Source organism: Lissotriton helveticus, chromosome 1_1, assembly GCF_964261635.1.
Source record: "Lissotriton helveticus chromosome 1_1, aLisHel1.1, whole genome shotgun sequence".
Taxonomy (NCBI): Eukaryota; Metazoa; Chordata; class Amphibia; order Caudata; family Salamandridae; genus Lissotriton; species Lissotriton helveticus.
In genome coordinates this window covers 1,008,122,213-1,008,135,975 of record NC_136057.1, presented here as the reverse complement: position 1 = coordinate 1,008,135,975, position 13,763 = coordinate 1,008,122,213, and the positions used below count along the sequence as shown (strand labels likewise).

Here is a 13,763-nt window from a genome sequence, read left to right as displayed (position 1 = left end):
GCTCGATTGTTATCCCTTGCCAAAAATCCAAGAAATTGTGGCAGCAACCAATGGATCAAGGTATTTTTCCTTCAGTGACCTCAAATCGGCTTATCATCAAGTCAAATTGTCTGATGAATCCAAAGATTTTACAACATTTATTACCCCTTTAGGAGCTTACAGATTCAGGAGACTTCCATTTGGGCTTGCTTCTTCAGCGAGTGTTTTTCAAAAATGTATGGAATGTATTCTAAATGATGTAAATGGTGTACACAAATTCCAAGATGATATTCTCATTAATGCCAGTACAGTCACAGAGCATAACTAAATTTTGGACACTGTGCTGAAAAAACTCAATGAGAGGGGCATGACAGTTTCTAAAAACAAATGTAAGTTTCTCCATACGGAAATAGAGTATCTGGGCCACATTCTTAGTGAAGATGGCATTAAACCCAAACTCGACTTAGTTAAAGCTATTTCAGACGCCCCAGAACCTAGTGATAGAGATTCCCTGAGATACTTTTTGGATCTCAGCGAATACTATTCACGTTTTGTAGAAAATTACTCTGAGGTGGTTGAACCATTACGCAAGTTACTTCGCAAAGGTGAAAAGTACTTGTGGACAAGTATTAAAAAAAAACGCATTTACTAGGATCAAGGATGCCATTGTCAGGGCACCATCATTAAAACCATATAACCCAGATGGTGAAAACATCATTACAGTGGACGTCAATTCAGTAGGCATTGGTGCGGTTTTCACACAAAAGGTCAATGGTAGTGTTCACACGATAGCTTTTATTTCAAGACGTCTACTGGATGCTGAAGTACATTACAGCACTATTGAGAATGAAGCCCTTGCATGTGTATGGGCTGTAGAACAACTCAAAATGTACCTATGGGGAAAACAGTTCGAACTAATCACTGATCATAAACCGTTAACATTCCTAATGGATGGCTAAGGCAGGGGTAATGGAAAGTTGTCTGCCAGGTTGGTAAGGCTTTTAGCAAAGCTGCAAGAGTACAATGTTTCAATGCGATACATAGCGGGCAAAAATAACGTAGGAGCAGACTTTTTGTCACGTTTACCCTTGAATGTTATGGAACCCAAATCAGAAGAAAACACCGAATGGGTAGTATCGTATGTCAACAGCAACAGAAAGGGGTGAAAGGGGATAATATGCGCTGGGAAGAGAAAATATAAGTACAGTCACAATATTTGGTAAGCTCAAAGGATCAGATTCTGGTCACCCCACCAGAATCAAAGCCTGCGACACCAAGGGGCCACAGTTAATCAATACAAACGTGCACCGGATCCTGAGCTACAAAGAGTTCAAGTAAGTCCGAAATATCAAGTCCCAATATTTTAGGTGCTCTTCATTTTATTCTTCATAAAAAAAATGTATTTCATTCAAATGATAGAGTCCAATCTTCATACATTAGGAAGAGAAACAACCACCGCCAACACGTGTTTCGTCTAGGTCGTTAAGACCACTAGACTTCGTCAGGGCAAAAATTAACTACTGCAAACTTCCAATAGGTAAGCGTGGGCGTATTGTTCAAACTATAGATTTTAATCTCCAAAAGAAAGCGTCTTGCTCCAGATAATTATCACAGGGGAAGGACATCCAGTCCTTACAGTCGTTAGCAAATATCCACCCAATCCATAAGGTGCTCGTAATATCTCCTCCGAGTACGGGGTCCTGGTCGGAAACAGTGTGTTCCTTTAGCGTGTCTCGGCGTTCAGCCAATAGGATTGGGTGGTAAAATACCGACTCTTAAGGGCCTGTGGCACTCTTTGAGGTGCCACCTACATCTCATTTACAGAATCGGTAAATTTACCGATTCGGTATTTTACCGATTCTGTATATTTACCAAATCGGTAAATTTACCGATTCTGTAAATGAGATGCCCCCTACATGCCAAATCCTAAATACCGGTCGGTAACGACCGAAATCGGTCGTTACCGACCGGTATTTGCGCTCCTACATCTGGCCCCTAGTCTATTTCCGGAGACCACATCAACACCACTAACCAACCAGAATAGGTTGACTATCACCTTCTTATAGGAACAGCTACCTCTCAGTGAGTTTAAAGTATATACTTGGGAGCACCAGTACTGGACCTATTCCTCTCTAATCTCCCCCCTCTCAATATTATGTTTGGTTTCATTCCTAACCAGGTGAAAAAGGTATTATTTATTTTATTGCTGAACTCTTTTGTGAGTATTGTGGGCTTGATAAATTATAGCCTTATGTGCAACATGGCATGGTGAGGTCATGCGATTTTAAAGGGAGTCAAAATACCTTGGAATGCATAACTACACAGTTTCTAACTTTGCCACTAAGTAGAAAGATTCAAAATGTGTCTAAAACCATTATCTTGCCATCTTTACTCAATTCTGAATTACTTACCAAACATTTGTACATCTTCTTATCATTGGTAGTAACTCTAGGCTTCCATCACGCAGCCCGCAGGCCCGTAGGTCCAGTTTTTCAAGGTTGGCTTTACTCAGACTGTATTGCATGGCTGTGAGGTCCAAAGGGTAGAGCTGGGTAACATACAGACTCACAGACTTGAAGCACTCTGATACAGCTCTTGCCACTTCAGTGTCATGCAGTTCAAACACACAATGGAAGATGTTCAGCAAATCAGTGTCCTTTCTATTAACCCATTCCTGCAACCATTGAATCAGGAGTTGCCTTCGATCATTCTCGAGGGGTCGTGGATTGAACAAGACGTCGTCCATCTTTTCATAAGCCAGGTAGCCCAAGAAGAACCGGGTGAAGTTGTGTAAAAATTCCTGCTTTGTTACAGTGATACCCTGAAGAAGAATGTTTGTAGGATGTGTTGGGGTCTTACCAAAAGTCCAGGCATCCAGGCACTCTTTGAGCTCATCATTATTTCGGATTTTCCCTGCACAATAGAAGGAAGCAAACATGTCTCGTACACTGTGATGCCGATATTTATAAACACTGCTCCCCCTTTGCTTTATCAGGAAGAATTTGCATAGGTGCTTGAGAAGAAGATCCGAGTCTGGGGGTAATTCCTCTTTCTTGATTTCAAGGCAATTAGTAATAAGTTTTTCGTATGAGAGTTCAGCCAGCTGCTCACAAGCCGTTGTAATGTTTGGGTTCAATTTCCGTTCTGCAGGCTGCATTCTGGACTGGCATTCTTCAATAGCTACTGCTACCTCTCGTGAGATGTTTCTCAAAGTGCACTGGAGGAGGGAAGCAAACAGTCGGCTGTGAGTGTCAAGACTACCTTTATAACGTCCAAACTCATTCTCCCTGCAAATCTCACAAAAAGCGAGATTCAGAAGAGGAACAGACACAAGGCTGGACAGGCTGGAATGCTGGATAAAATTGTAGCAATTAGATGTTAATCCATTTAATCTAAAAAACAGTTTAATATGTTTTTGAATATCCTTTTCTTCAAACTCCAGCATTACAAAAGTTAAAGTGAAGTGTTTCTTCCAGTCTCTCCAAACATTGAACCCGGCCGTTACTAAAACATGAATTTCTGGGAGGAGCTTCTTTGTTAAAATTGCGGAGAGCAGTGTTGTGATGTTCATGGGAGTTTCACCATTTCCCGGACATTCTTCCAAATCCTCTATCTCTTGCATCAACTTATCCAGGCCATCGAAAATGAGGAGTGTATCTGAACCGAGCAGATCACTGGGCATTTCTGTCACGTTTTTACATTTTGATTCTATGAGTGCCTTCACGTTCAGTGGCTCTGAAAAAGAACTCAGCTCGCTGAATGTGAAATAGAAAACATATTTGTAGACTATGTCCCTTTTCCCATTCTTCCAATCCAGTTCAACTTCCTCACAAAGACATGTTTTCCCCATTCCAGCTTCTCCCAAGATCAACATCCGTTCTGATGTTAGACTTCTCTTCTGGGCTGTGAACATTTCTCGTGAAGTGATGGTGTACGCGACAGCGTCCTGAAAATCACCCCTGATGTCTGTGCACAGGTCAGCCGTGCGAAGAACAATGAGTTTTCTCCGTAAACAGTGATCCTCCTCCATGCCTTTTCTTCCTATTTTACAGCAGGAGGTTTGCCTTTGACAGACTTTTCTCTTGAACCCATGATTCGAATCTGATGTAAAAAACGAAACACAAGAAGGGCAGTTACATGATGAAAACAATTAATGTATTATTTAATATTTGTTCCGTTGTCATTTAAGAACCATCCACAAAAGAATAGAATACGTATTATTTATTTTGTAGAAAAACAAAAATATATATTCTTTTTATAAATACAGGTATCTTGGGCCAGAGCATCAGTATGTTGACTTTGGGGAAAAAGAAAAATCAAAGAAGGCATAGGGTACAAATTGGCATAGCCTGGAGGTGTACTAGTGCCCAGCAACATACGCAAGGATCAGGATCAAGCTACCATTTAAAAGGTATCCACTTTGTATATTGTGATCATTATCGGGATCTTGAGACAATAAATAGTTACATAGTGGATACCCCCTAGCTTAGAGTTGAGAGAGGCAGGAAACATAACATTGTATACTTCTAGGGGTGGCTGGTGAAGTCTGAAAGTGGTAGGGTGCACAATGAAAGCATGACTTTGCCTGAGTGAGCGCAGCACGCAAGCACGATTATCCTGAGGGGGTTGGAGGTGGAGGGGGGTGTTCTTCCCAACAAGAATTTTTTTTTAAGAATATAGTAAAATTGTGAATTTTGCAGCACAGTTTCTTTAATAATATGACCAAAATAGTTGTCACTTGCATTTCTAAAGACTTTTTAAATAATACACTGAAGCATGGATCAGAGAAATGATTACACCTGCAAGGAAGAGAGAGTTAGGGTGAGATGGAGTGGAAGTTTAAAAGGTGAGGTATGAAAGAGAGGTGAAGTGCAGGAGGGATTGAGGGAGAAGGTGAGGCAGAAGCGAGAGAGGTAAGTAGCTCAAAACAGAGACAGCAAAGAGTTAGGTCGTAGTTCAAAGCCTCTTGGCAACTATGCCTAAATACAGGAGTTTTGGGGAGAACACAATTTAGGGAGTTTTATGGAGTACAAAACTTTGACTAGGGTACCGGTAGTAAAAATTGTTGAACTGCCCTACAGTCTACGATACGCTCTAAACTCCCTTCTTTATTTGAGGTAGCCGCAGAGTACGTTTTTAATGTCTTAAGGGCGTTAGCTGTCAAACTGGTGGTTGTTTAAAAATTTGCAACAACAGGAAGACAAACAATAATCTATGCTGCATTAGCTTTGCTAGTGAACACTATTTCTGCAAAGCCCTCTACCACGAAACAGTGCCTCTATTAAGAGCAGTTGCTACAAAAGACATTTCATTTTGTCAGTGCGGTATGAGGTGACGTGCTTGAGTAACCAGCCTTTCACAGGTTCAATTCCTGCAATACATTGAGTTATGTTTGTGTGAACATAGCCATGGCAAACAGTTACATGTAATCTGCAAAGACACATACTGTATCCGTTGGGGAGGTTCACGTTATGCATAACCACTAAAGATAAAATTAGGATTCTGCTTGTCACCCACCTGTAAATTCACCCTCTAGGATAAAGTATTAATTAATCTTAAATTTTACAAAGAGATACCCTTCTGGCAGATGAACTGCTTAGTGTGAAACTGGGATCAATCCCAGCTTTCTTGCTTACCCAAAATGTGTGATCCTCGGCAAATAATGCATTTCACCTATTGTTTTTTTCTTCATTATCGCATATGAGACCATCTTCAAATATATGTCTGTTGAGAATGTCCGTTGTACAAAAAACTCTCCTGTGTTTGAATAAATATTCTATAACGTTGCATGGCAACTGACTTACCTCTTTGGTCAATAATAGCTTCGTCATCACAGTAGTGGCAGGAACGTTTCTCTGTTCATGTTTAGAAAATGTTTTGAGTTAATAATTACTTCTCAAATAATATGAGGTAGGGAGGTGAAATGCCTGCTTTCCTTGACAAATATCTTCAGGGCTCGGGTTGTGCCTGGACTCTTAGAGTCAGTGTCGAGTCTCACCCTTGGCTCTCACTGTTAATGTGTTGGCTCACCAACCTCTAGCCTGCACTTTGTGCCAGTTGTACTTTTGCCTAGATTGCAGCCAACCTGCCCAGTACCCTGGCCAGCCAAGCACCATCCTGGAATATAATATTTACGATGGGTCTAGTTAGCAGGAAGGCAGAGTATGGAACCTCAAACCTCTGAGATCAATTCATCATTACAAGAGAGTAAAATTCAAACATGATATGTGAGTCCAGTGTAGACAGTCATCTAAACTGCAGCCATCCCACAATGGATACTCAGTTCCACCAGCATTAGGAGAGAATTCTCTCCAAATCAGATCCCCAAACCTTTACCTAGCATCCTCTATTTGAGTGCTCCTTGGAGGACCGCTCCCATGAATCGGCTGAGGGGCTTGTGTGTCTCAGAGGCCTGGAGAACTATGCTGGCTAGAGCTTAGTCTACTGCCAGGGTCGCCCAAGCCGGACAAGTTAAAGTTAGAGACCTGACAAAGCGCAATCCACTGGTCCTCATTGTTGGGGTTCGGGCACAAAGCTAACCACCTTCTACCATGAAACACATTTGTTATCGGGACAGCAGAAAGAGCTACTAATTCTTCTGGACACAAGAAACTTCAAGAGTCTTTGCATAAGACATGCATGACTGCAGTAGTCAAAACCATAAGTAACTATTGACAGGATAACGAAAGTTCTAATTGTCAATTGAAAGACTATAATTGAACTCTGCAAGGGTCGGAGTATGTATGACGAAGGAAAGCTGGCTCAAGTAGCATCTTAGATGAGTCACTAAAACCTACACATCCTGGGAGTCAGTGAAAATAGGTGGACCGGATTGGGCAGAATGAAAAACACTACCGTAGAGACTGTACTGTACTCGGGAAGGGATGATGACCAACATCACAAAGGAGTAGCCATCATCCTGAGCAAGGGGACAGAGAAATGTTTAATTGAGTGGAATCTGTTCACATCAGACTCTCGAGAAACTAGGTTAAAAGGCAGATATTCAATACCACCATTATCCAGTGTTATGCTCCAACAAATGACACAGAGGAAACAGTCTAGGACATATCCTACCAACACATGCAAACTGAGCTTGAAGCCATGCCAAACCATGAAATAATGATTGTGAATAGAGACTTGAATGCTAAAGTGAGAAATGACAATACAAACTATGACAGAGCCATGGGAAAGGAAGATTGTGGAACAATGAATGACAATGGAGTAAGAATGTTGGAATTTTGTGCCACAAATGATCTAGCCCCTCAGCATGATCTTCATGAACTACCTTGGTGTTCACTCAGTGGTAAAGACAGAAATTAGATTGCCGCCTGATGATAAGCGGCACATGGAGATGTTCAGAGCAAGATGTCCGAATGAAGAAGAGAATGAACGTCTGCAGTGATCATCATTTAGTGACCAGTCTTGAGAAGCTGAAACTCAGAAAAAAGAAGGCAAAACATCAGGACGACAGCACTTTGATGTGGCAAAATTACAGGAGCCCAAGACCGAGAAGGCATTTGTCTCAAAAATAAAAAACAGGTCCCAATTCCAGGTAAACAAGGAAAATCAGTCTGAGCCAGCTGCAGACACAGTCACCAAGAAATAGGCAATGGTCTCTTCCATCTTAGTGAAAAGCAGTGGAACATGCTAAGGACCAAGATAAGGAAGACAAAAGAATGACGAGGTTAAGACACATGGCAAGCTAATAAAGGCAGGAGGGCAGCAAAAAGAAACTCATTGTGTCCAAATGTGATTGGCTGCAGGCGAAGCACAAGCAACAATACATTGAAGCAGACAGAGCAGTCAAAAGAATGACAAGATTAGAGAAGTGGGCGTACATGGATAACCTTACCAGCCAAGCAGAGGAAGCCGAAAGTAGAGGAGAATGGGGGAGCGTCTTCTAGATCACAAAGATAGTCAGTGGTAAACTACAACATACAACACCTCTATCATGTACAAGCAAGGCAGACTACTCAAAACAGAGAAAGAGCAGGAAGGATACTAGGCCGAGCATTTCAAAAGACTTGACTAGACTAGGGGCAACAAGTGAAGCGGAGATTTAAGAAGCATAGAAAGCCTTGAATGTGAACACTGCCTCCCCCAAAGAAAGAAGAAATACATTCTGCCATCCGATCTTTCAAGAACGGAAAAGCTCCTGCCCAGCACAACCTGAATGCACACATTTTCAAGGCAGACCCTGAAACATCAGCCTAGATCCTCCACCAGTGTTTAAATTGATTTAGGAGGGAAAGAAAGTATCAGAGTGTTTTAACCAAATGTAACAAGTGCAGATTCATCCTTTAGAGTAAAATCCTTACAAAAATCATTATACAGAGCATTCCTGGTTCTGTGAACAAGTAGGTAAGAAAATAACAGGCTGAGTTCTGCAAGGGAACAGGGTATGTTGATCAGAGCCTTACTTTACGCAACCTCAGTGCATGGAGTGGCAAAGACAACTATACATCAGCTTCACTGATTTTGAGAAAGCTTTTGACAGTATTCACTGTGACAGGCTCTGGTTTATACAGAAAGCCTATGACATGCAGCAGCAAATAGTTCTCCTCATGAAGAGCGTCTATGATAATTTTACCGGTAAGGTGGGAGATAATGAGTATAGTTTCTAAGCCTAGACCAGTGTGTAACAGGGATGTGTGATGTCAGTGTTGCTCTTCAACCTAGTCAGGTTGATGCAACACACAACAGAAGACCAAGCCAGAGGCATCAAATGTACATTATTCTCTACATTTAATGACCCTCACTTTGCGGATGGACAAGCCTACCTCTCTGGCACTCGCCAGCATATGAAGGAAAAGGCGTCTCACCTCAACATGTATGAGCAGCAAGTGGGCCTGACGATCAACATGAAGAATTCAGAAGTCATGCAACTTAACATTCCAAACCCTTAACCAATCAAAGTGGATGGAGAAAGGACATAGCCATGACTGAAGAGTTCATCTACCTATGCAGTACTCTCAGACAGGATTGAGGGGCGGGCACTGACACCGAGAGCAGACTGAACAAAGCCAGGAATCCCTTTAGAATGCTGAACAATTTGTGGACGTCATCTCAGTACAGCACCAACACCATGCCGAGGCTTTACTGCTTTCTGTGACACACTCTTGTATGAATCAGAAAACTGACGAATGATGAAAATTGACATCATCAAACTGTCAGTTTTTCACAATAGTAACCTAAGAAGAATCTTTTGCATTTTATGGCCTTAAAACTTCTCCAATCAGGAACTGTTAACCAGATGCAAGCAAAAGAGCATGGACACCATCATTAAGAGAAAAAGATGGAGGTGGATATGACACACCATTACAACAGAACAGTACTCATCACACGAACAGCTCTCTATTGGACCCCAGAAGGCAAACAGAAGAGAGGCACGCCAAAGAACACATAGAAGCGAACTGTGGAAACAGAATTGTACACCCTGAACCACCACTGAGGCACCGACAGAACCTTGCCAAAGGCAGACAGAAGTGGAGGTCCATTTCTGCCCTACATACCAGTCCACATAATGGGCAGTAAGTAAGTAAGCCTATTTTAGAAAATGAGAAGAAAAAGTTGAAATATTTCACAATATGAATTCCCTTCATGACAGAATCGTACTGAAACTAGAAACTCATTCCAGTTATCACCTATAATACTGAGACCTGCAAAAAGACATTCACATCTGTGCTCAAATTCTAGCGCCAAGAATCTAGAAATCCAAGGCGGATGTCAATTCAGCTTATCACTCTGTGGCTGCAAAGGGTCATGCCACGTGACAGCCTGAAAAATAAACAGCTTTTCTAAATTCTGCAACACGATCTCTCCAGTGAGTCTGTTCAGCTGGATTAGCAGCAGGGCCGTTTCTAGGTGTTGTGCCGCCCTAGGCAAGAATTGAAAAATGCCGCCCCCTCCCTTTTTCTACCATCACTACCCTCCACCCCCCCCCCACCCCCGTCATCCAGGCTAGAAGAATAAATGCATTAGATATAAAAGAACTTGTATTAAACAATAAAACACATCAAACATTAAATAACTAAATAAGCACTGTTCATGATAATTGAAGGGGTGTGGAATGTAATAAAATATCTACTTATCCATGGGACAGGTTGCTTCATAAATCCCAGTGTGTTCTTTTGAGAGTCTGCCATTTATTGCAGTATTATCCTTCTACCTGTGTTTGGTACTCTTTTGTAACATGCACATGTCACTTTTCTCTTGTAACACACTGTTTTCTACCTCTTACATTTTGTTTGCTTTCGATACCTGCACAAGTGCCACCAGTGCCTACGTAACGTTTGTTCTTGTGTTTGAGTGTCCTCCATATATTGCAATATTATACCTCTATGTCGCTTTTGTAACCTGCACACATGTCACTTTATCCTCCTGTAATGCACCGTTTGCTACCTCTTGCATTTTGTTGGCTCACGATTGTCACTTTTGCCTCATTTAATGTAATGTTTACTTTTGTAATTTGTTCAATTGTAATGTTCTCATGTATCAGTTCTGTTCCTATTGTGAAGTGCTCTGACACCTTCGGGTAAAGTCTGCGCTATATAAAAACGCATAAATGAGATAAGGGGTCCTCTGCTCTTTCTATCTTCTGCACACTCTCTTCTTGCTTCCTTGACCCCTCTCCCGTGTCAAACTACTCCTCAAGGCTCCAGCCTCGCTCACATGCAGGGCCAGGGAGATAGATTCCATCAGCCATCATCACCTCACCTCATTCACAGGCCGGAGCGGAGGCCTGGACATGGGGCCGCCACTACCGCCATCTTATGATTTCAAATCAGTCTCAGATCGTTTTAGCCTGCGCCTGGCCTGCTGCAACAAACAGACCCGCCCTGCCCGCACCACCATCCAAACCAAACCTCACTCAGACACCCGGCGGCGTCAGTGCTACCTAACCCAGCTCCTGCGCATGCTCACTCAGTGTTTTGCCTGCGCCAGCCAGGTCCACTCTGGCCGTGACGGTGAGGAGTGGACGGGCTCGGAGTCGGAGATAACAGTCAGAAACTAAACAGATAATAATTCACCCGCCCGCCGCCGCCAGTCATTTACAACACAACATTAGCATAGCAAGCAGGCCTGAGTGATGATGAACAACTTCATTACTCATTATTACATGATGATTCTTCATTTGCAATTGAATTTGCATGCAATATGCATCCGATCCGAAATATATATTTAAATGTATGTTCGCAGCCAGCGGCCTTCTGACTGACTCACCGGTGCGTGCACTGCTGCCCCACGACCACTGTGCTGTTTGAAGGTCCCAGGGCCGGCGGGAGACGGAGTCGGGACCTGACAAGCCAACAAGACTGTGTGTGGCACTGGCAGCAGCTGCAGTATACTATACTAATTAAATTGAATTCACGGCCATCACAGGGGGAGCAGCGCGCCAGCCGACACACACAGTTCGACCGTCCCCCGCGCGGGCCGAGAGAGATGGTGGCACTGGTGGTGCGCCGTGCGCATCACCGTCACTGGGCTGCCCTCCCTGGCTGAAGCACTGCTCATGGATTGGCTAAAAATGTTCCCCAGGGCCGTTATTGGTAGCGCTATCCAGCGCTACAAGATTGACGGCCCTGGAGACCCACACTTACACTAGTGTGTCCGGGCCCGCACCCCGCTCTACACACACACGCTACGGACCGGTGCGCGCCGCCCCCACCACTAATCTAGGGTGTGCCACTCGGCTGAGGCTCTAAACTGTCTGCGAAACACCAACATCAATCATGATGATGTCACACTCACAAGGCAGCAATTGCAAACCGCAGGTGCGCTTGCACAGTGTCAGTGCACTCGGACTCCACTGCATGATGGATTTCCTGTTTCCTTCCAGACTAGTGCCACACACAATAAAATGCCACCCTCACCATTTTCCCGCCCTAGGCAGCCGCCTAGTCCTGCCTAATGGCAGAAACGGCCCTGATTAGCAGCACAGCAGTCTGTGAATATGTGATACTTGAGCTGATACACTGCGAATAACCCGGTCCTCACTTACCTTTCTGCAGCTTGTTAACCCACCCTTCCCTAACGCCTCTCAGAGAGGGGTGGGTCAATGAAGTTCAGTGACGAGTAAGGGGTGCCGCTCGCCGAGGAGAATCTGCGTGCTTCAGGGACTGGGAGCATTCTAATTGTATTGCCAGCTAGGAGCCCCGTTGGAGATCGAATTCTGCGTGGGACTTTGCAAGCGCCGGAGGACGGGACTGCGAGGCCCATCAGGCTGTGCGAGTCCCACCAAGCACACCTGTTGCCTCTTCCCGTGTCTCCGCCCCCCTGCTTGCCTGCTTGCCTTTAAACTCCTCGCGGCCCCCGCTCCGCGGGTGCCGCTCGCCGAGGAGAATCTGCGTGCTTCAGGGACTGGGAGCATTCTAATTGTATTGCCAGCTAGGAGCCCCGTTGGAGATCGAATTCTGCGTGGGACTTTGCAAGCGCCGGAGGACGGGACTGCGAGGCCCATCAGGCTGTGCGAGTCCCACCAAGCACACCTGTTGCCTCTTCCCGTGTCTCCGCCCCCCTGCTTGCCTGCTTGCCTTTAAACTCCTCGCGGCCCCCGCTCCGCGGGTGCCGCTCGCCGAGGAGAATCTGCGTGCTTCAGGGACTGGGAGCATTCTAATTGTATTGCCAGCTAGGAGCCCCGTTGGAGATCGAATTCTGCGTGGGACTTTGCAAGCGCCGGAGGACGGGACTGCGAGGCCCATCAGGTTGTGCGAGTCCCACCAAGCACACCTGTTGCCTCTTCCCGTGTCTCCGCCCCCTATACCTGGTATCGCATTTAACCTGGGAGGACCACGCGTTAGCGGGACGCGTGTGCGGGACATATCCCGGGACAAAGCCCGGACTAAGGGCGGACCCTCTGAGACCCTCCGAGACACGAGGAGCCAGGGGTCGGGCATACCCCCTTGTATAACAGGTACCGTCTGCTCCCTATACTCCCTTTATTACCTTCATTTATTTTGTCAACAATCTCTTATTATTCATAGATGGCCACCACTAACATTGACCCACCCATGCTGGATAACCAGGGTTTACTGCTCAATGGGACTCTGGATAATTATTTTTCTAAACCAACAACGGATATTACTCGGGAGACTGCCCTGGCGGAGTGGCGGGCTGATCGCCGCCGTTCCGTGGAAAGTATTAAGAAGGGATCTGCTTCCCTTCCTCTAATCAACGCGACTGTACCCCTTGATACTGTCACTGGCATGATCACTGGCATGATAGCGAACGAGCCACCTCTTATTTTGGACAGCCTGCTCCCAGAAGTTAATATGGCAGTACTTTCACCTGATACTGTACCTGGGTCGGATGCCATTGGTTTGGCCGGAACATCAATTGCGAGTAGTTTAACGACACCAAAGGGAGATGTCTCGTTACAATTGTATGTAGCTCGCAACAAGGCCAAAAAATTGCCGGTAACGGGGAAAATTTATGGTCCACCGCCGAACAAAAAACGGCGTAAAAGGTGGGATCCATTGCAACCCAAATTGACTTGTTCAGATTTTGGGAAAAAACTGGCTATGGTTGTCAAGAATCCCTGCGTTGTTCAAGTTGACTTACAGGGGCCTCATATTATATCTACACCCTCACCCCAACCTAATATATCTGAGGATGTGGAGGATAGTATGGTCACTGATGTAATTGATGATGTTTATATTGAGAACAAGGGTCCTGTGTCCCTACTGGATATTGAGAACTTGATCAAATCTTATTCTGCATCTATTCTTGAGAGGTTAATGGAAATGGAGTGTAGATTGTCTAAAATTGAAAATGTATTGGTCAAA

The 13,763-nt window shown here is 44.4% G+C and overlaps 1 protein-coding gene across 1 annotated transcript in view; it reads right to left on the bottom strand.

Moving 5' to 3' along the window:
- LOC144771782 (NACHT, LRR and PYD domains-containing protein 1 homolog) overlaps positions 1-13,763 on the bottom strand; it is a 344,518-nt gene that overhangs the window by 161,376 nt on the left and 169,379 nt on the right. Inside the window, exon 5 of the mRNA XM_078656071.1 lies at positions 2,391-4,080. Coding sequence (XP_078512197.1) covers positions 2,391-4,080 — 1,690 coding nt within the window. The remainder of the gene's footprint in view (positions 1-2,390; positions 4,081-13,763) is intronic.